This window comes from Tachypleus tridentatus, chromosome 13, assembly GCF_004210375.1.
Source record: "Tachypleus tridentatus isolate NWPU-2018 chromosome 13, ASM421037v1, whole genome shotgun sequence".
NCBI classification, from domain to species: Eukaryota; Metazoa; Arthropoda; class Merostomata; order Xiphosura; family Limulidae; genus Tachypleus; species Tachypleus tridentatus.
In genome coordinates this window covers 161545356-161569392 of record NC_134837.1, presented here as the reverse complement: position 1 = coordinate 161569392, position 24037 = coordinate 161545356, and the positions used below count along the sequence as shown (strand labels likewise).

Below are 24037 nucleotides of genomic sequence, written 5' to 3'. Positions count from 1 at the left end.
AATGATCAACATTGTGAAGTTATGAGGGATGACGAGAATCTGTTGGAAGACCGATATTGTGAAGATATCAGAGGTGACATTAATATTGTTACAAACATACACAAAGTGGGAGGGGGTAGAAATGACTAAATAGTCTAGAAGCTCGTAAGCTTTCTGCTTTAATTATTATTCTTTATGTTAAACTTAAAGCAATAGTTTCATCTTTTTACGATAAACTAATTTAAAACAAATTTTGTAAGTTGCTAGTTTGTTTTTAATTTGGTATAAAGTCACACGAGTGTTGTCTGTGATAGCCGTCCATAATTTAGCTGCGTAAGACAAGAGAGAAGACAGCTAGTCATCATTACTCACGGCCAACTCTTGGGCTAAGCTTTTACAAACGAATAGTGGGATTGATCGAACCATTATAACGTCTCCACGGCTGAAAGGATGAGCATGTTTTTGGTGTGGCTGGGATTCGATAACCATCAGAATACGAATGGAGTACCAAAACCACCTGAACTGCTATTTAACTTTGATTTTCTTTCTTATGAATGAATCATCGTCCATAGTGTTTGTACAGGTAACTAGACTGTTCTTTATATTAAAACTATGGCCTTGTGACAAGCAATCTGTATAATATAATTCATTGGGAATTTCCCCGGTTTAGTTCATATGAAACAGAGCTCATTTAATAATGTTAGTCTAAATCTACGTCAGCCACTATGAAGTAGCCAGTTGTGAATGGCCTTGTTTACACAAAGTACGTTTGGAATAGAACCCTGGTTCTGTGGGTGATGACAAAGCGTTGTTTTTGTTTTTATCGGTCAACACCTCTGTGTGTTTCGTTTAACTGTGTAATTACTGTTGTTGTTTTTTCTACATCTCGACGTGACTTTTTGTTTTTTCTCTCTATCTTCTAAGCCACCACATTCTTATAGCATTTTTTCAACGCTTCATGCTCTTAGTGTGACAGGACTGGATCTGGATCAGTTAAGTCTGACGTATTTCTGACATTAAAGACCTTTTTTAAAAAAAATATATAATTATAGATAAGGTAAAGTGTACCGTACTGATACTAGGTTTCTGAGGGATGGGTCCTTATTTTCTACTAAACTAGGTGATGCTTTCGGATGGAGACTTTTGACAGTATCCGGGTACCGAAGGTGCTGTCTGTTTTCATTGAAAATTTGGAAAGGGATTGCAACTAAGTATTTGGATAAAAACGAGCTTAAGTCACGTCTAACAATACGAAATCTTCTGCATACTAATCAGTGTTACTGTGTTCACGATCTGTAGTTCGAGGTGCTCGTGGTCCCTCCCAGTGAATTCTGTTCTTCTCCCCTCCCTTTCCCACTTCACCCGTGACTGGCCCCGCCTCAACTGCTTGTAGACCCTGGTTTCCCGTCCCCCACAGGTCGGAATGTGTGTTTTCTATTAATCATATTGTGTGGAAGGTGTTAATCTACACTGTGTTTGGGCTTCTCGCTCAAAACTTTTGATCTCCGCTATGATTAAGAATACTTCAGTTTGTTTGAAGAAACAAGCTCTTGACAGGCTGGGTCAATAGGGCAAAAAACATTACATAGCGGAAAGTAAATCATTTACTCCTACCGCCCTCGCTGACTCCGTATTATATACAGGTGAGGCTGCATTCCTTCTACATAACTATACACTTGATGAGACTCCGGTATAACTGAACTTGCTTCCAAGACCCCTGCTGTGTTCACAGCTAACCTATAAGAGGTATACTTGTTGAATTTAGTCCCAAGTGACCAAAGCTAAGGGTCAAGTAAAGGTTTATCCACCCTTCGTTAAAATTCTACTTTAGCCTTCAATATAATGGAGAAGAAATTCGTAGTCGTTACGACGTGTTTTCCATTCTATATTACGCTTTCTGTCCCATGTCAGCTTGTTTAGAGTGATTTTCGCAGAGAATGGCCAAATCGATGCAACCAATTACACATTACTTTATTGTTCTAATTCATAGCTCAAACTGTTGTTTTGAATTTATGATGATTTTTAACATAAGTTTGTTTCATCACAACAAACACAGCCTGTTTGCTTAATGAAATCAACATACGCAATCTTAAGCAATCTTTCTTTGTACTTTGCTTTCGTATCTTAGGATAATCAAATAATTAATGACCGGAAAAAAAGTATTATGTTAATAAAAAAATACAGACCGAAATGTTAGCTTAAAAAGACAAGACTGGTTAAGCTAATTCTACCTATTTTTCATCCAATCATGTATTATTTAGTTTTAATCGAATATTCCAACCTCTGTAAGTGAAAATGCTCTGCTGTTATATGCATGAACACATTATAAAGATAATTTAATATTTCAAAACTATGTTTCAAAATTATTATTATTTTGATTGTTTTTTCTTTTTCTCTGTTAATAGTCGTGAAGTTAAAATTAGTCTGTTTTTATTGTTTGTAGTTTTATTATTGTTATTCACTTATACAAAGATGCTGCACCGGAAGCGAACGAAAGTTTAAATATAAGACTAGCATGGTGACCTTCTAAAGGTTATTGTTTGTCATAGTTGCATCAACTAATCTGAGAGCTTTAAACTGCCAGAACCTTTTTGGCTTTTCTTAGAAGTTTTAGTAACATCTTAAGTGACTTGCCGTTCTTATCTCGGTGTTTTGGCTCTCGTCCATTGTAGCTTGGACTATCAAATGTGTTTTCTTCTGTAGAAAGGTCAAATTGTGTTCCGTTTTGAGTAGCGAAACACAACATTTCATCAAATTCCTCCGAACAGTTTCAAGTTTCACCTGATAATGTAAGACAATCTACCCGTTGTTGTAAAGTGTTAGTGCTGAAATACATGTTTCTTCATGATTGAAGTTGACTTAAGATCAAATACGTAATTTACGTGTGTTTTAGGATAGAGAATATTAAATGTAAAGAACAGAGATTTCCGTAACTTAAAGAGACTATAATATTTAAAACGTATTCGTTTTCATTTACATGTACTGTATTTTGGTATTTTATATTTAGAGAAGTAAAATAACTAATAAATAATTCGTTATAGTTTCTCAAACTATTACTCATTTCTGTATGGCCCGGCATGGCCAAGCATGTTAATGCGTACGACTCGTAATCTGAGGGTCGGGGGTTCGCATCTCCGTCGCGCCAAACATGCTCGCCCTTTCAGCCGTGGGGGCATTATAATGTGACGGTCAACCCCATTATTCGTTGATAAAAGAGTAGCCCAAGAGTTGGCGGTGGGTGGTGATGACTAGCTGCCTTCCGTAGCTGCTAAATTAGGGACGGCTAGCACAGAGAGCTCTCGAGTAGCTTTGTGCGAAATTAAAAAACAAACAAACAAACAAACATTTCTGTATACTGAATAAATGTTTCCCAGGTTCCCAAATATATATTTTTTCTACTTTCAGTGTATGATCAGATGATAATGCTTAAATCTCTGCCTTCTTCAAATAACAACAAAACTATTATTAAGTTCCAAATAAATCCTAAAAAACTACTGTATATTTTCACTTATTCTAGGTGAGCATAATCTAAAACGGTGCCTCAGGCTTTAACAGAAATAACATTATCTTGTTATATTCCGAATACAGTATAAATAAAACTACAGTTTTAAGTATTTGGGTAGTCAATGGATTCGAAAGGTATTCTTGAACAAATAATAATAAAATATAGCAGAAAATCAACAAATAAAGAAGGCTCCCCCAACAAAAAACAACGAAAATTGTGAAGATGTTTCAACATTTATTGTACAAATATTGAGTCAAACTGCGATCAATAAAAGAAATACGAGTGAATTCAAAGATATAAAAACAGTTTAAATTCTGGCTGATGTGAAAATCAAAGGAAAAAGGAAACGCTGATCATCAGGAAGTACAAAGATTAAGCACGTGCTAAAGTTTTATTCTCAGTCCAGGGTTTCGTTTTGGTGATAGTCGTAATACTAAGTAACACTAAATCACACTATGTAACACAAATTTTGTTTCTGGATAGTATGTGTTATTTCTTAATTGCTAATGTTGTAAAAGTACAGAAAATGACCATTATTCCCTTCAAACTTTGCTTTTGTGACCTGGATAATAAAATTTAGAAATTAACCTATTTTCTATGTAAAAACGGGCAAATTTGCACATTTTCATTAACATAAGGTCTGAATAAAACAACATATGAATCAAGATTTACATGTATTTATACTAAAGTTATACAAAAATGAACAAAAATGTTTAGAAGTGAGTAGTTTTTCGAGATTTGCAACCGTAATGTAATACACTTTTACAGGTCAACCCCCGAATATAGTCTCCCATCTTGTTTTCGTTATACGCTTCCAAGTTTGAAGAGAAAATAGGTCTTTTCATTTACTTTAGGCATAAGCAATTAGGAAATAACACTTTCTGCCCAGGAACAAGAAAAAGTAAACATTTTGTTACATAGTGTTATATACGTAGTAACATTGTTATATAGTCACACTATCACCAATGGCTTTTCTACAAAATTTATTTCATAAAGTAAAATCGATGAATACTCATGCCAGCCAGTCTTCAGTAGGTACACGAAACAAAGAGTTAGTACTGCAGTAACAGATTTGATTAAGAGTTGTAAAACTCATAGTATTTGTGGTTTTGTTCGAGCAGAACGATGACCTGGCATGGACAGGTGGGTTAAGGCGTGCAACTCGCAATCTGAGGGGCGCGAGTTCGCATCCCTGTCGCACCAAACATACTCGCCTTTTCAGCCGGGGGCCGTTATAATGTAACGGTCAATCCCACTATTCGTTGGTAGCCCAAGAGGTGGTGATGGGTGGTGATGACTAGCTGTCTTCCTTCTAGTCTTATACTGCTAAATTATGGACGGCTAGCGCAGATAGCCCTCGAGTAGTTTTGCGCGAAATTCGAAACAAACAAACAATCTCGCAGAACAAATAATAACGGCATGTAATGTTCATATAATGTAATGTATATAACCTTTAAAGGTTATATACGTGCCAGCTACGATGTTGATAAACGTGTATATATTCGTTTTTTCTAATATTAATTTCTGATAAAAAAAAGTTCATAAAAGTATAAATAATTCTAGAAATTATATTCGGTTCGGTTTCAGAGATTCATATATTACAGCTCAGATTAGAAATGTTGTGACTAAATTCAAACTGTTGACAGTAATATCATGTCATCTGAAATGTAAAAACCTTTTACAGTCGGGTGGCATTTGTAATATTCTGCATAAATACAAATTCAGTAATAATAGTGTCCATTTGTTACAATATCTTTGAAAAGGTTCTGTAGTTTCCCGCCTAGCGAAGTTAACAGTTTCTTGCATACAGTTAACAAGTCTACTCTGTCACAGTTAGCCATTACGACATAAAAGCAACAGTCCTCGGAAAAATCCAAGAAATTGTCTACCGTAAGGAAATGCTTTTATAACAAATCATACCTCTATGTTGGTTAAGCTCCATAGAATAATAATATTAAAAACTTTAATAAACTCCGTTCTTTTCAGTAACAAAATACTAAACATTTTCTATCGTCTCGAACTCAAATGAGATACCATTCAGTTTGTTTGGAAATATCATGTAACTAGTGAATCCCTTTATTATTGGACCTTTATTTAGCTGTTTATAAAAAGCTTAGTCCATTAACAGTTTTGGATATTAGTACCCAACTGTCATAGCTCAGTGATATCTATAACAAAGCAGAACTCATTCTATTTCTCACCTGTCCAGTGTTAGAAGCTTTTGTCAATTGAATATTTCCTGGAGTCATTTTAATAATACTAAGGACTGTTTAACATATAAGATAAAGCTACTTTGTCCACAGCCAAATTAATACAGATCGCTATCTTATAATTATCTGTCCGTGACTGTATTCAAATATTATTTCAGAGCCTGTATACTATAAACTACTGAAAGGTTGATTTTGAGAAAGAAAAATCTTTCTGGAATGAATTGTACTTAACGTATCGCAAAATCTTTAATTTTTTTAATCCTTAAGAAATTTCTAATAAGTTTTTCTTTCTTTTTTTTTTGTAAGAGAGGAAAACTGAATATCTCAACACTTTCTGTCAAGGCTGTTGTTGTTTTTATTAGCGCAAATAAAACAATGAGCTGTTTGCGCCCTGTCCACTGAAGACAATTTAATCCTGGATGTTAGATGATCCACGAGAGGGTGCTGCAAACAGTATCTCTTATTGAGCTGTTACGACAATTTATAATGTTTGATTACACTGTACAAATCCAGTAATTTAATCACTTTAAAAACTGTTCTGACTCATATATATATGTAAAGAAGTAATTATTATGTGTTATTAAACACAAAGCTACAGAAAGGGTATCAAAATCTGGTTTTGTCTGTCCAGACAATCCGTAAACTGAGGAGGCTCTAGGAAGAACGAGAAAAATAAAGACTCTTGAATCATTCGAATCATATTTTAAGTCTCTCATGATCCAGGCTGGAGGAACAATGAATTTTGATTGTTAATTACTGAATATTTCTGTTTACCAAATTGACTGAAATTAGGGGGTGCTTATAGTGTAAATCTTAAAGGATAAATGTTTAGACAGAAATTACGGATTTTTTAAAATTATTTAGTGAGTACATTATCCTTGTTCACATGAGTTTATTGACTCAACATTACATGAAGTTTGATAGCTAGAAATAAATATTTTAAAGAAGATTACTACTGTTGTAGAATGAGAAAAATAAAATATTTAGACAATTTAAAATTAAAAGAAAAGGTATTTAGTTAGTTTTAAAAATACAAACCTGAAGACAGTTGTAAGAATTAAAAAATAACAACCGAGTTATGCACGAATCCTAAACGTATTTCATAAATTTTGTCGAAATTAATGCACTACACTACTATACAAAAAACATCTACTTCAAACCATAATTATTACAACTGTTGAAATAAGTTGCTACGGGAAGTTAACAGAAAAATTATGGGTTGTAGTTAGGAAACAAACAGGAAGATATTTGATTAGTTCAGTTACAAAATAAACGTTGTAGTAGGGCAAAGATTAACTTTTAAATAAAACATTTAGGTACAAAAACAGATTTTATAATCTCATGAAAAATCGTTGACTATTTGGGGCCAATGCATCCTCTGCCATCTGGAATTGACCTGCAAAGAATAATATACATGAGAAAAGCCGAACTATCTAATGTAACTTTTTATTACATTATATATTATTCCTCATTAATTTATGTTGTAGTTCATTACGACAGACTGTAAAATAACAACAAACAAACATTTATTTTAGCATAAAACTGACCCTAAACACTTATTACTGAATGTAGGGCTGTAAGAAGGACATACTAAACAGATAGTAATGGTAATTAAACGATAAAAGTTAACATGATTTGGTGGTATATATTGTAAATCAAAATCAGGTTCTCGTAACTTATAAAATTGTATAAAAAACACTAATCGTACAGTACAAAAGTTTCCAGCTGTACCTATACGGACGTACAACTCTAAAATGTGGTGTTCGTTTCTCCTCGATGGATAGGGTTCTACAAAATCAATAACCTAAAAGATTTCTCGTCTTGATTAAAAACAGTTTTCTTTCTATGTTGATAATCAAAAACTTTAACATTTCTTTGATTAACTTAAAAACAACACTTTTTCACTCCTCTAAAAAAGTCTCTGTAAAAAATTCACATTAGAATACAAACTTTATATTATATTTGTTTAATAGTAGAAATAAATCGAGCTATTTCGATATAGTGGGCGTCAACATCACCAGATCACGATTGTATGACAGCTTGCTATAACCGTATCGTAATAACACTGACTGTTTATAAAGTTACACGTGTTTCACAGCAATGGGTGGGACAAGTTTCAACAATAGAAAGATGTAAAGTTGTCTGTCTCGTGAATAACAAAGATGTAATGATAGCGAATGGAATCTACCGGATATTTTAGTTTTATGACATTGTTGGCTTAACGTTGCAATTTTTCTTGGAAAGGCTGTATTTTGTCATTTGGTCGATTGTTTTGTTTTAGGTTAAAAGAGACAGCAAATCAATGGCATGTCCTCTTCGGTTTTTACCTGCTAAGGTTCCGATCCAACTTCAGGAACCCCCCTCGGGTAGGATTGCGGTTCCACATGTCACTTGGTTGTCTTCTTATGTTTACTTTATACGGACGAATCGTAAAGCGTCGGTTAGTTTTTTATTTTTTGTAAGTCTGACTTAATGAACAGCCTGTAGGAGCTTGAAACCAGTGTCATCTATCCTTTAATATTATTTTGTATATGCAGGGGCAGTGTCTTGCTGAGAACCTGCGGTGAAAGGCGGGCTATGACCCTGGCGGATAGAGCGGGTAATTACCCCAGCCCCTGCCGATGACAAACGACAGGCGGCCTGGTATGTGACAGGTGTCCAGGTCTGTCCTCACGCACTAGCCCTATTCTACGTCTCTCGGCGCCTGCGGGCCCACAACCACTTCGCCGCGGCATCCGTTGAACGTTTGCTGTCGCTTCTTCCTCGTCGTCATGCGTCCAGATAAGCGTGTCACCCAGGCTTCCCATCATGCCTTGTACTGTAATTATCGTGATGCGAAAGAGTAAGATTTAATTTCAGCACGTCTTTAGGATTCTTACTTTTAGATTGCAAGTCAAGAAACGACTGTTCGAAAAGAAAAAAAAATTCTTTCATCGTGTATGTTTAAAGGCGTTAATTTAGGGGAAAACACTATATACAGTAAAGAATTTTTGATAAAAAGTCAAACTCGTAATAGTAATAATATTATTACTGACAAATTGAATGCAGAGACTTTTAAATGTAGACAGTATACAAAACGAGTAGAAAATTCCCGAGTTTGAAACCAAATATCACCGTATGTCTGTTTTATTAAGAGACCTTACAAAGCTTGGTAAATACGTCGCTCCAGTCGCAATATTCGGGTCGTAGCTCCGAATTCTATCAGCGAACATGCTTGCTCATCGTTTCGGCTGCAGAAGCAAGATATGCTTAGGTCAATCCCACAATAATCTGTTCGTTGATACAATGTAACTTACGCGTTTGAAGTAGATGGTAATAATTAATTGTCTTTACTCCAGTCTATCGCTTCTAATTTGTAGCACAGTTACTAATAGTTACTAATTTTAGAAACGTACAAAGCTTCTAAATATTTTTCAATAAATACTGTTGAGCAAATTTAAAAGAAAACCATTTTCGGTAAGGAATTATTTATATTTATCACTTTTAGTGAAATCAAGGAAAAAACTACTTTGTAAACGCAATGTATTAATTTACAGATTAGATTATTTTAAAATCAAACGGTAGAAAACTACCAAAATAAAAATGTAAGCTAGTAAATGTTGGCTTATGGAAACACTAACACTTCCTTTCAAAACGTTTACCTGAATTAAATATTTTAGTGTATACAAATGGTAAGTTGGATGTAGTTTGAGCCCGGCATTGCCAAGCGTTTTAAAGCGTTCGACCAGTAATTCGAGGGTCGCGGGTTTGAATCGATCGCACCAAAACATGCTCACCCTTTCAGCCGTGGGGCGTTATAATGTTACGGTCAATCCACTATTCGTTGGTAAAGAGTAGCCCAAGAGTTTGTCGGTGGGTGGTGATGACTAGCTGCCTTCCCTCTAGTGTTACACTGCTAAATTAGGGACGGCTAGCACAGATAGCCATCGAGTAGCTTTGCGCAAAATTCAAAACAAACTGGATGCAGTTTTTTCTTCAATTTTACATTTAATATTACTAAGCTGGCTATTTAGGTAAAATTTCTACACATCGAGTTTATTTTTAAACACGAAAAATAGTCATTTACATATCTTTTGTTATAGCAGTGCTTGACCTGTTCTGAACAATTTTCTAACCACCTTTCCTTGTGATAACTTAAGAACAAGTTAGCTCAATACAGTGCGACCCTTGAACTAGTAGACATTGCATCAAGTTATTCGCAATGACAGCTTTTAAAAACAAAATTAGATTCCTTAATAACAAACTTCAATAATATAATAAAATGTGTTGTAGTGAGGTAAACATTTTGATAGTTACAATAAGTCAACATTTACCGCGTTATACTCTCAGTTTGATAATTTCTGCTATTTGAATTAAATAAGAATTTAACTTATAATATTTCAGGTTTATAACAGTATTTGATACTGGATTCATGAAAAAAAACTATAAATATAATGAATTTCTTTCAGAAAAATAGCGTTTCTTTGCTTTCGTTAATAGTGTTAATAAGAAATATTTAGAAGCTTTGTACACTTCCAGAATCAGTAAATGTGTTAAAGCTAAAGAAATTTTCATTATATTTTACCACATACACACATTTCTCAATTTCGGACGACCCCAGTAGCACAGCAGTATGTCTACAACTTACAATGCTAGTAACCGGGTATCGATACTGGTGGTCAGCCGAATACTGCCAGCCCGTTGTACAGTTTTGTGCTGAAGTACGAACAAACAAAATTAGGGACGGCTGGCACAGATAGTCCTCGAGTAATTTGGCACAAAAATTCAACAAACAAACAATCTGATTAGGATCGAAACAAGGCTCGAAGACATTTGGACATTGGTTTACGATGCCAACACGTACTTGTCTGTGAATGTTTAGATATAAGTTTTTAAGAATGAAGAGCTCAAAGGCAGACTAAAAACTGATATATAGAAGGATCAAACAATTACATATAAATGAACAAAATTCTAAAAATATATATTAAATTTTGTATTTAAATTTGACGGAAAATTAAATCAAGGCAGTGATACTGATTTATTTTGATAATTTTATTTACGGCCTTGATTAATTTTCATTGAATTGAAACGCGATTTCAAATATATTTGTTTCCAATACGTATATACATAAGGTAGACCTAAAACTGATATATAAACTGCTTATTTTCAGGCCCGGCATGGCCAAGCGTGTTAAGGCGTGCGACTCGTAAGCTGAGGGTCGCGGATTCGCATCCCGTCGCTCCAAACATGCACATCCTCCCAGCCGTGGGGGCGTTATAATGTGACGGTCAATCCCACTATTCGTTGGTAAAAGAGTAGCCCAAAAGTTGGCGGTGGGTGGTAATGACTAGCTGCGTTCCCTCTAGTCTTACACTGCTAAATTAGAGACGGCTAGCACAGATAGCCCTCGAGTAGCTTTGTGCGAAATTCCAAAACAAACAAACTCATCGAGTTTGCTTTGAATTGCTTTGAATAAAGCGGGAGACATCTTGAAGTAAATAGCTTATCAGGAACGAAATTCCTTGACGTTTACTAAGTCTATACCTGCTCGTACATTTTATAAAATATCAAAAGGCAGCAGCAACTGTATAAAACGTGGTATCACAGCCAAGAGTATAGTATCACAGTATATAGTATAGTATAGTATCACAGTATATAGTATAGTATCACAGTATATAGTATAGTATAGTATCACAGTATATAGTATAGTATCACAGTATATAGTATAGTATCACAGTATATAGTATAGTATCACAGTATATGGTGTAGTATCACAGTATATGGTATAGTATCACAGTATATAGTATAGTATCACAGTATATAGTATAGTATAGTATCACAGGTATATAGTATAGTATCACAGTATATAAGTATAGTATCACAGTATATAGTATAGTATCACAGTATATAGTATAGTATAGTATCACAGTATATAGGTATAGTATAGTATCACAGTATATAGTATAGTATCACAGTATATGGTATAGTATAGTATCACGGTATATAGTATAGTAATAGTATCATAAGTATATAGTATAAAGTATAGTATCACGGTATATAGTATAGTAATAGTATCATAGTATAGTATAGTATAGTATGGTATCACAGTATATAGTATAGTATCACAGTATATAGTATAATATAGTATCACAGTATATAGTATAGTATAGTATCACAGTATATGGTATAGTATCACAGTATATAGTATAGTATAGTATCACAGTATATAGTATAGTATAGTATAGTATCACAGTATATAGTATAGTATAGTATAGTATCACAGTATATAGTATAGTATAGTATCACAGTATATAGTATAGTATAGTATAGTATAGTATAGTATAGTATCACAGTATATAGCCAATATACAGCCAATAGTATAGAAAAATATCCCATATAAAATATTTTGCATGAACTCCTTACATATTAGTTGTGGATGAAATAAATTTATTCTTCATAATAACAATTTTATTTTGCTCTTTTGCAGGATGATACAGAGGGGAAGAGAGCCATGAAGTTCGGTATTCCAAGAATTTGACGTGAACCCAGTGACCACTCAAGCAATAATTGCTACTTCTGCATGGTGGACCCTTCCAAACTTCGGGCTGACAAGAATCATCTGCTATTATGTGTCCGGACCTTCAATCGCCACAGTGCCACACTGCCATGAGCTCCCTGTATTCACTCCGCCAGAAAGAAAGCAGTCATCCTCAGATGAGAGCAGCAAATCAGAAGAGAATGTAGAAGTTCAAGATCCAGTTACAGTTTCAGAGGTGCAGCCGGTGAGAGAAACCCACATTACCACAACCAAAAAGACCTTAATGACTTGATCAGAGATCTTGGTCTAACAAAGTCAAATGCCGAGCTTTTAACATCTAGACTCAAGGAGTGGGATTTGCTAGATGAAAGTGTGCAAGTCGCAAGTCAGAGGAAGCGTCACCGACATATTTCAAACTTCTTCACTCGTCAAGATGGGCTCTGCTTCTACCACAATGTATCCAGTTTGTGGAGGCAATGGAATTGCCTGTAACCAGAACGAGTGGCGCTTCTTCAGTGATAGCTCATCCAGAAGCCCCAAAGTTGTGCTGCTCTATAACGGGAATAAGTATCCGTCTTTTCCCCTAGCTCATTTGGTGCACCCTAAAGAGGAATACAACAGGTCAATACCTTGCTAGAAGCCTTGAAGTATGATGAATATGGCTGGGAGGTTATCGGAGACTTCAAGATGGTGACATTTCTGATGGGTCTCCAAGGAAACTTTACCAAGTTTCCCTGTTATCTTTACCTTTGGAACAGCAGGGACACCGCAGCGCACTAGAACAGGAAACTATGGCCACAGCAGACCGAGTTCCCTGTGGGAAGGCACAATGTCAAGTGTGAGTCACTAGTGAACCTCCAGAAAGTGTTGTTTTCACCATTGCACATAAAATTTGATCTTATGAAACAATTTGTCACAGCTCTTGATAAGGATTCTGCAGGCCTCAAGTACCTTCGAGACTTCTTCCCTAAGCTGTCTGAGGCAAAGGCCAAAACTAGTGTATTCTTCGGAAGTGCACAGAATTCCTCAAGAAGCTCAGTAGGAAGGAAAAAAAGCTTGGGGGAGCTTTGCCGCAGTGGTTGGGGACTTCTTGGGCAATAACAAGACCGAAAATTATGTGGGACTGGTTGAGGCTATGATGAAGAACTATGGCAAAATGGGCTGCAGGATGTACCTGAAAGTCCATATCTTTGACGATTATCTTGAAAAATTCAAGGAGAACATGAGAGCATACTCAGAGGAGCAAGGCGAGCGCTTCCACCAAGATGTACTCGACTTTGAACGCCGCTACCAAGGAGCGTATAACAAAACATGATGGGAAACTATATTTGGGGACTGATACGTGAAAGTGATTTACATTACAGTCGTAAATCTCGAAAAACTACTCACTTCTAAACATTTTTGTTCATTTTTGTATAACTTTAGTATAAATACATGTAAATCTTGATTCATATGTTGTTTTATTCAGGCCTCATGTAAATGAAAATATGCAAATTTGCTCGTTTTTACATAGAAAATAGGTTAATTTCTAAATTTCATTATCTAGGTCACAAAAGTAAAGTTTGGCTATTTTCTGTACTTTTACAAAATAAGCAATTAAGAAATAACACATACTATCCAGGAACAAAATTTGTGTTGCATAGTGTTATTAGACCTTAGTGATCATAAAGAACCATTAGTTATTTATTTACATTGTAATATTGTGGCCTTTAGTATTGTATTGTTATTGTTGTAGTCTCGTCCTTGACTTGGTGGTATACAGGTGAAGAGGGTAAGAACTGATGTTTAGAGTATTAAGCAGACAATATATCTAAATAGCAGTGTTTCAAGTACTTATGACAAACTTGTTGCGATTATATATTAACGTTTGACAACAATAATCATACAAATATTTTATTGATATGATTTACACCTTCAGAAATCTTTTTTACTCCTCTTACACGTTTTACCTTCTTAATTTATCAGTTCTTCTATAACTATATTTAAATTGCACTAAATCTCCAGTGTTTACCTTTTAACACTTAGCTGCCAGTTACATCCTCTCAAACTTTTTGTTGTCCACAGGTAAATTACATGATCGAAGATCCCCAGCCAAAGATACCAAACGTATATTTTATGATTTGAGCAAGTCTTATCTTGCCATATAAAAAAAAAAAACTTCAACCATTTTTCTAAAGAAGGTTTCAAGATATGGATTGATACATTCAATCAATTAGACAGATTTAGAAGCTTACTTAAAAATGACTAACGACTAATGTTTATAATCCTTAATGTTTCGTAACGAAAAGGTTAAATATTAATCTTAAATAAAATCATAACTGACACGTTGCATATGCTGGACGTAAGAAAAGTAAAATGGCCAACCAAACCTAATGCCTTCATACAATATCTGATATTCGCTACATTGTTTTAATCTGTTGAGTTACACAAATATCCCAACCGCTAAGTTTTAAGATAAGAACGATTTATGTGTTGTTCTAATGTCTATAAATATATTATCTTGTGTTATTTTGTTCATAAGTGTCTGAGCTGCGTTCTCTCAGATAATCCCCCATTTATCTAGCTTTAGTTAAACCTGAGGGTTGAAAACTTGAAGATACTATAGTAGTAAGGTGTGTATAGTAAGTTAGTAAATAAACGAATGTGCATGTGTTTATGTTAAAATGTCGACTTGTGATGTGCGTTGAATTTATCCATTTTGAATGAAAATATATGAGAAAAAGCCGTTTAAATATGAGTACCTGTCGGCGTGTTTCGTCCTTCCAATATTCCTGTCAACGTTGAAATAAACCACCTTTAGAAACTATTAACAAGCAAACTCATTTGTGTATGATTAAAGATATTACTGTTGGTTATCATACATAAATTACTAAATAACTGATTCAATAGTAAGATTTCGCTGCTCTAGAACATGTTTCACAACTTTAAAAAATACAGGATTTAAAGGAAACACCGTATTGTATGGAGTTCAATCAAGATCTACAAAGAACATTACTACTAATGTACTAAAGATAGCGTTATTTTGCATTAACTCGATTAATTTGATTTTATATACTTATCAGAGTATAATGACTAAAGTCATGAAATATAAAAAATATACATTTGCAAAGATAACCAACAATATTATAAACAAAGATAACCAATAATATTATAAACAAAAACAACCAACAATATTATAAACAAAGATAATCAGCATTATTATAAACAAACAAAATTAATAATTCAGGTATAAGGGAATCTTCGCGTTAATAGCTTTTTCTATGTATGTCTAAATTGTGATCTCTTAATTACTCTAATAATTAGTTTGTTAGGGATGTTGTGTTATGTTATTACAAAGTACAAAACTTGCTTAAGTCAGAAATATAGAGTATAATAATAAAAGAGAAATAACAGATTTGTAAAGCATCGTTACCGTAGCCTACGTGTTTGGTTTCCATGTTTCGCTTGGAGAATATTAATAAACAAATTGTTAATTTATATCTTAAGACTGTACACACAAACAACACTTCCGGACTAAGTTACCAGTCTGAATAAAATAAAAACTGCACAAGAATAAAAAAACAGGTTAGCGTACGAAGAGATTAGTGGATGGCAAGTTAAAGGGTTAAAATAGTTTGTAATTAAATTAATATAATCCTAACTTAATGGCGAAGCTGCGGCTTGCAAGAGTAAAAGCAAAATTATTTAAATATTAAACATTTAGTAATTTAAATCTCGATCAAAACATATTGTGACTTGCAAAAGCATTTCCCCCATGTGTGTGTTTTTCTTATAGCAAAGCCACATCGGGCTAACAGCTGAGCCCACAAAGGGGAATCGAACCCCTGACTGTAGCGTTGTAAATCCGGAAACTTACCGATGTACTAGCGGGGACCCCTATGCAAGGTTTTACATTTTGTTGCCGTCTTAGCTTGCAGTCATGAAAATTCAAAGGGGACTTTCTATTTAGAATTTACACAATCTACTCCAAGCATGGCCATGTGGTTAAGGCACTCGACTCGTAATCCGACGGTCGCAGGTTCAAATCCCCGTCACATTAAGCATGCTTACCATTTCAACCGTGGGGGCGTTATAATGTGACGGTCAATCTCACTATCCTTTGGTAAAAGAGTAGCCCAAAAGTTAACGGTGGGTGGTGATGATTAGCTGCCTTCTCTCCAGTTAGTTTAGTCTCACCCTGCTAAATTAGGGACGGCTAGCGCACTTAGCCCTCGTGCCGCGTTGCGCGAAATTCAAAACAAACAAACAAACAACCTTAACTGAATAATTTTTAAACTCCTTTGCTGCGTCAACCCTAATTCATTGCAGATGAGAAAGGCAGTTTGAAAGGTTAAAACAATAATGTAATGGTCTGTGTATGTGTGTAATCAAAGTGGTTTAACTTAACTTCAGAGTAAATGCATCTGTTCAAGCCACAACTACAATTCATAGAGTGGTATGACAAACCAACTATGAAGATCAAGGAGCTTTCCAAATAAGTCCGAGATAAGGTGGTAGAGAAGTACAGATCAGGAGAAGGTTACAAGAAAATTTTACAGTCTGATTATCCCTTTGAGTACAAGAATTCCATCATTAAGAAGTGGTATAATAACCAAGCAATACTTACTTAGACCGCCCTTCCAAACCAAGCAGCTGAACAAGCAGGAAGATGGTTAGAGATGCCACTGTAAAGCCAACAGTAACTTTGAAAGATTTAGAAAGTTCCATCTGACATGGGAGTTATCTAGTTAGTTATGTCAATAATACCTCTGTCCCTACAAAAAGCCGACTTGTATGAGGTGAGGGGCAAGAAAGAAAGTATTACCGAAAAAGAATCATCTTTACAAAACATGTAAATGATAATGCAGACGTGTGACAGAATATTCTGTGGTGAAACTAAAACTGAGCGTTTTGGTCTACATTTAGAGCGCTAAATATAGTACAAGTCCATCACCCAATTAACACCATCGCAACTGTCAAACATAATGATGGTAACATCATGTTATGGGGATCTTTCTCATCAGCAGGGACTGGGAAGGTTTTTAAGACTGAGGGGAAGATAAATGAAACGAATCCTGCAGAAAAAAATCCTGCTGACAGCTAAGAAACTAAACCTAGATTAAAAATTCACATTTCGGCGGGATAATAATTCGAATCATAAGGCCAAAGCCACACTGGAATGGTTTTAAAAGAAGAAAGTGAATGTTTTGAAGTAGTCCAATCAAAGTCCTTGCTTGAATCCAATAGAAAATTTATGGAGAGACTTGAAGATTGCAGTCCATCAACGATTTCCAACAAACTTGTCAGAATTGAAGTAATTTTTACCAAGAAGAACGAATAAAAACTACAGCATTGCATTATGTAAAACTAGCAGAGACCTGTTCAAAACTATCCACAGTTGTAACTGCTGCCCAAGGTACTGACTTAGTGGTTGTATACTAATTCAATCAGCAAATTTCAATTTATGTATATCCTCTGCAGGTTTTGCTGGCATTAAACCTCCTTCACACATATAGCAGTATTAAGTTTGATCTTTAGAGTTTTAAATATAAACAAGTTCATTAAACAAGTTGTTTATATTTTATTTATTTCATCAAAATGTGACATTGTTGATAGGGGCTAATACTTTTGGAAAACACTGTAGTTTTAAAAAACTCAAGAAACAGTGAATCCAGATTTGTAAACTCAATGTTTAGCACACGCAACACTCAAAATACGTAGGCTGTATCTGAGATTGATAAACGATTCGCAAATTGCGTGACTTGCTATTGTTAAAGCACTTTTATTAGGGACGTTATTAATTCAGTTTATAAGAATGAACAAAACTGTATTATATGTTTAGCTACATAGTGTAATAATATATATACGTTGTAGATGTTCGTACTTTAGTTTAAACTTGGATTGCTTGCCTATTTGATTATTTATTTTAAAACGATCTTTGTTAGTTCACCGGCGTTTATCTACCTATATATAGATCAACCAGTTCGTCACAATACCTTTCGTAACCAAAGAGGCAGACGCAAAACATACCCACAAATAGATCGAATAAATGTATCAATGTTACTATTTTTACTTCCACATCTTTAAAGTACCTAAGGTAATAATAGAAACCTTTTTTTTACGTACTTTTATGTCTTCATAAATATTTCTTACGTTATATATTTCACTTTTTTTTCTTAGCGAGCCTCAATTACATAAAATGTTCAGTGTTTATATTTTGAGAGCTAGCTGCCAGCTACATACTTCTGTAGTCGCTTTATCCAAAGAACCTAAACAGAAAAACATAAGACAGAACCGACTTCACAGAGAACAAGGGTAAAGATGTCAAAATACATAAATTCAGACTAGATATTCATTTACTTTGTTAACTCTACAAACTTATACACAACGACTAGGCTGGTAAAGTTACCCTCTCGTAGATTACTAAATACATCTATTTATTGCTCTAATTACTGTCAGACTCATAACAAAATAAAATGAAAAATTTACCGAGGTTGTGCCAGAAAAGATGTTTGTTATGGGTTAGTTTTAGATATGTCTAAGTGTTTAAAATGAGAAAATTTATGCATTGAAATTGTATTTTTTGAGAACTTGTAATAAATATAATCTTTACAATATAATATATGCTTAAACCGTTTTAGTTTTGATCACATAAATCACTAAATTCAAAATTTGGATATTTGGTTTTTTTCTTGTTTTGTTTGTAATTAAACACACAGGTTCACAAAGGGCTATCTGTGCTCTGCCTACCACGAGTATCGAAACCCGGTTTTTGCAGACTGTGGGATGGCAATATATTCGGAAATAACAAAGAAAAGGTACCAGAAACTTTAGCTATTATTCAGCACTAAATGTGAGACCTTGAAAGTTTCTATTCGTGTCTGGTTAATACTGTTAAACTGAGTACTCAACCAGACTCTATTAAACCATTAAACCTGCATGCAAAATTATACTGTCATGAAAATGAAATATAAGTCTTGTGAGTAATTAGCCCCCACATAGTAAGTATTAGAAAAGGCACCACACAATGCCAGGCTTAAACAATAATGCTATAAATTGGGCTTGACCCGCCCCTTTCACTAATTTGAGCCGTTGCGCTGGAACCGTTTGTCCGATCCAAAGGTACACTACTACGTTGAACATTAAACGTCAGTTCCGGTTGGTGTTCGCTTAACGTACTGCGATATCGAGCTAGTCCTCATTCGAGTCAAGACGGTAAAAGTAAATTTGTTTGCTCGTTTGATTACTCATTTTAACTCGATATTTAGTTGTTCTCTTGAATTTATCTATTAAATTTATTTAATCGAAAATAGTTCAGCCAGTTTTTCTCAATAACTTGCGCCATCAAACAGCTAAGGACGGGTTATATAAGATTACGGTAGCTTTAAAAAAAATGCTTGAGGTGTGTACAGACTAACGTTTCTATTTAAGTTTATTTTGCGCCACGCACAACAAAAAACATGAAACGACTTGATGCTAATTAAGCAAAATAAAGATTCATGTTTAAAAGTTTATACAACACGTCATAGTTATCCCTAAATGCTAGAGGTTTATAAGATCACGTTTTACTATATGCACTTCATGATGATTTTTATCAAAAGAAAAACGTGTATTTAAATTTGTATTTACAAGTAACTCCGCCTGAAGACGGTTATATAAACTCACGGTGAGTTTAAAACGTTTGAGGTGTGTACAAACGCTATGTCATTAAATGTTTAGAAGAACGTATGACGAAATTGTTCCCTGTAAATGTATCATAGGGTGGTAAACGTTTCTTTACAGTTACATTCATCAAATGACTTACACGCTGTAATTAAACGTTTCTACCTTTTCCCGGTAAGTGGACAAAGGGTACTCAGGTATTAGTCCCATTCTTTTGGCCTGTTGGTGGTCCATGCATCATATCATATATACTAGCAAATAGCAAATGGTGTGGATCCTTGTTGAAGGGAAGCAGGTTTATATAATATTGTTCAAAGCACATGTTATTTACAACTCAAGACGCTAAAGAGAGATAGTAAACTAGCCAATTATAATAAAAGTTGTCTCTGAAACTGTTTGGTACGCAATTTCCATTTAGGGGCTCCAGTGCATGAAATATTTACCGGTATGTTTTATAGTTCGCTGGGAGCCTAACTGAAGAGTTAGGAGGTATTTTGTTTGTTTGTTTTTCCGGCAGACGGACAGTGACTCATTTCGGAAAATATTTCTTTACATTCTACATAAAATGTTAATTTTTTATACCCTTGATAATAAACAGATATATTTTGTAATGAGGTAGCTAGTGTTTGATCACTCTGTGATTAAGCCATGTGGGCCTTATCAGATCTGCTGCACCATTGTAATTTGTGAAATGCAACAATGATTGATGTTGTTTAATCTTGTTTCCAGGCTTATTCTTTCTTCTAAGTGGCTGAGTCCAGGCGCGTGCACCCAACGTTCATCGGTCTTCCACTAAACTCGGTTTAGTATAAAGACTAAATTTGACTATTACAAATAGCAGTACGCCAGTAATGGTGTTTTACAACATGCAAGCATGGGAGGCTAAATCTCAGCTCAAGCTATGCTGTGAATTAAATTGCAAAAAAAAAAGAAAAAAAAAGCCAATCGGAATGTGGTAGGTTCTCTCAATCTTTATGAACATGAGTCGTGAAGCATTGCCGAGTCTGAAGAATCATAGAAATATTCTGTGCTCACTTTCTTTCTCAACGAATTATCTTAGTTTTTAAAACCATATAAAGTAACGTAGCCTCATGTCTGTGAAAATAGAAAATAAATGGATCACTAATCGGATGAAATATTTTCTAGGTACAAGAAGAAGTAACCACTTGACAATATTCAGTACAATATGCGATCTGATATCTGATATGCAATATTTTACAATACCATGAAAATTACTTTCAGTATTGTTTGTTTCTTTTTCGACGGGTGACAACGACCAGTTTGTCTCCCTACCCCAAAAAATTAATTTTTAAACTTTACGTAGAAGTATGATGAGCAATGTACTAAAGAAACAGTTTGAAAGTGAATCAGATTTAAAATCCTTGAGAAAAGGTTAAAAGTAAAACAAAACATAATTCTTAATTCTAATACTTTTGAAGAAATAAAAACTTCAAAATATTTTGTATTTGCTATTGTAGTTTTGATATGTGGATTTTAGAGATATTTGCAAGCCGAAAGAAAACCATTTTTATATACTTTTCCTAAAGTTTAACATCATATATCTAAATATTTTAACAGATTTCTCCAAACTTTCTTCGTGTCAAAAGGACCTACTTTTAGAATTTTACAATTAATGTATTATAGGTATAGAGAAATATAAGTTTCTGTTTTTTTACTGATATTTTCGTTAAAATTTTCAGATGTAGCTCATGCTACATTTTCGGACAAGAGATTATATGGTTAGGTGTTGTGTGTTATATGGTTAGGTGTTGTGAGCTCCATATAGTTGACTAATAAAACAAAAGTTTCCGTTTTTTTCATACAACGTTAACTACTACGAAGCTCTGGAATGTTGTTTTACCAGCATGCGCGCGTTTATAACTATAATCTTCAATGGTCAATGTTTATCTTAAGATTTCTTTTCATAGCAATATTTATGAAACAAAACTGACCATTTTGTAACCTTAAAACCGTACAAAATAAAATAATGCTATCAATTTGTCATTAATTATACATTCTTGTCAATGCACGTAAAGAACAGCTAAAATATTAGCGACTCTTTCCTTCTCAGTTCTTATCTAGTTATCATAAGATATTCAGTTTCGAAGATCTAAGTAAGGTTGGCGGCTTCTATGAGACTTATACTGGTTATTAAAGCCGATATTGATAGTTTGTGGTCAGAATACCTGTAGAGAGCTTTATCTAAACTCAACAAGAAGATTGGCTTGCAAGCTTATCTGTGGGCGTCATCACAGTGGGGCCAGAAGTCCAGAGGGGTCTAGGGCGACAGGTCACAGACTTCAGAGCTAGAGGCCTTCACGGGCTTACTTCAGAGTTGTCTATTAGTTTTGTCACAGACATATTTTACATGTTCACAAGGCTATATTCACATCACTATGCACTTGTTAGTAGGGAAAAGGCACGCTATCACATCAAAGTGAGAGTCACTGAACATTAGTCGTACGAATTTAATGCTGATATACGACAATGTTAAGAACGTCAAGGTAGCTCTTGTCACTGACCTTTCCAGACAACTATGTCATAGCTGACATAAGCTATCTGCTAGATATTACCAGGTAGCATATCGCCAACAATAACACGAATGTAAATAGTATCAAAACGCTTATCTCGCAAGTTTACAAACTTTGAAAACACATTTGTTGTAAAACATGTTCAAACTAGTGCTGTATCTGTACATTTTACTCTCTGTATAAAATGCTAATAAGCTAGGGGTGGTCTGTTTTTCAGCATTTCAACTGTAATTTCGAGTATTAGTGGTACGTGTCCCGTGCACAAAAACACAACTTGTAGGCTAAGGAGCGTGGAGCTCTTATTGTAGCTTTACCTGGAAATATGAGATAGGCAAATTATAAACATGTACACATATGCATACACTAATGAAGGATTGATTTAAAAGTTACGTTAGAGCTAATTTAAAAAGGACTAATCATTCTCAGGCTCTGTTATTGATACGTTTAGCTAAAATGTCATTCACTCTTATTTTTTATCATTACTGTGTCTGTCATATCCCGGCAGACCTGATGAACTAAGTACTGAGGCAAGGATCTTGTTGACATTGAACATAGCAGATATAGTTTGGTTCATGTAGTATTACATTATTTTTCTTTCACGCAAAAGTTCTTAAATTGTATATAGGGCTGCATTTTGAACATTAAGTGGTAACATTGTAGAAGACTCAGGAGACCATCTAACAGTAATGTGTTTATTTTCTTTATTAAATAGTGATATAATGCTCTAAATTCAATACTTTCTGGATCTGTTTTGTTAAAGAGCAGTGAACTGTTATAGGTTCGGTGTTTTTCAAGAGTTGCTTTATTCAACTATGTCTAACACGATGTAACTCAGGAGATTTTTATGTATATTCGGTGTTAAGTATCTGTGAGATTTGCTTTATTAAAGAGAGGGGGTGTTTTATGTTTAGGGTCTGCGTTATCTGTCTTGTTTAACACTGATGTGTTATCTAATGTTAATTACGAGATTATTTGTAGAATAATTATATCTTAATCTGTTTCACGTATCTTTGAGATCTGCTTTATTATGAATAATTTTGTGTCAGGCAAATATTTTCTTTTCTTCAAACAGCGATATATTGTTGTGAACTAGGTATAACTGAAACACTTTAAATATGCTTTGAGAAAATACAGTGTGTTACATTATAGAATAATATATATATATTACTAATAACAAATAATTTTGTATTTGAATCTCAGCTTTGATTTTTCAAAACTTTCATACGAATATAGGTGTAGTTTCTGCCGATCTTCTCGCTCATTTGTTTGTGTGTTTTTTTTAGTGAAGTGATTTCTCAGTATCTGTCTCAACAGTCTGGTTGTCTAGAAACCAATTGGTTCTGTAAAACTACATAAATACGTATTTTATCCTCCAAGTGTGTTATTTTTATCAATCCTTAACTCGTTGACCTAATTTCTATTGGAAGATGATACTTCTGTGTGATACCTAGAGTCCAGAACATTCTCTCTAAATTCTTACTTGTGCGTATTAGAGTATCCAGTGATGAATATGAGACCATTCATAAGCATTTTTGTGACGTGTTTTGAAATCGTTTTTTGCCCATTGGCTCACAGAAAATGGCATTAAACTAATTACAGGAAGCAAGGCACACATACACTTTGTGGAAGTTCACCACGTTCTGAGTTTTTCCTG

At 34.4% G+C, this 24037-nt stretch overlaps 1 protein-coding gene across 1 annotated transcript in view; it reads right to left on the bottom strand.

The window, feature by feature from the left end:
• Positions 1 to 6955: 6955 nt before the first annotated feature.
• Positions 6956 to 24037, bottom strand: part of LOC143240345 (GATA-binding factor 2-like) — a 311086-nt gene continuing 294004 nt past the window's right edge. The window contains exon 8 of the mRNA XM_076482626.1: positions 6956 to 7090. Within this exon, the coding sequence (XP_076338741.1) occupies positions 7034 to 7090 (57 nt within the window). The 3' untranslated portion in view covers positions 6956 to 7033. The remainder of the gene's footprint in view (positions 7091 to 24037) is intronic.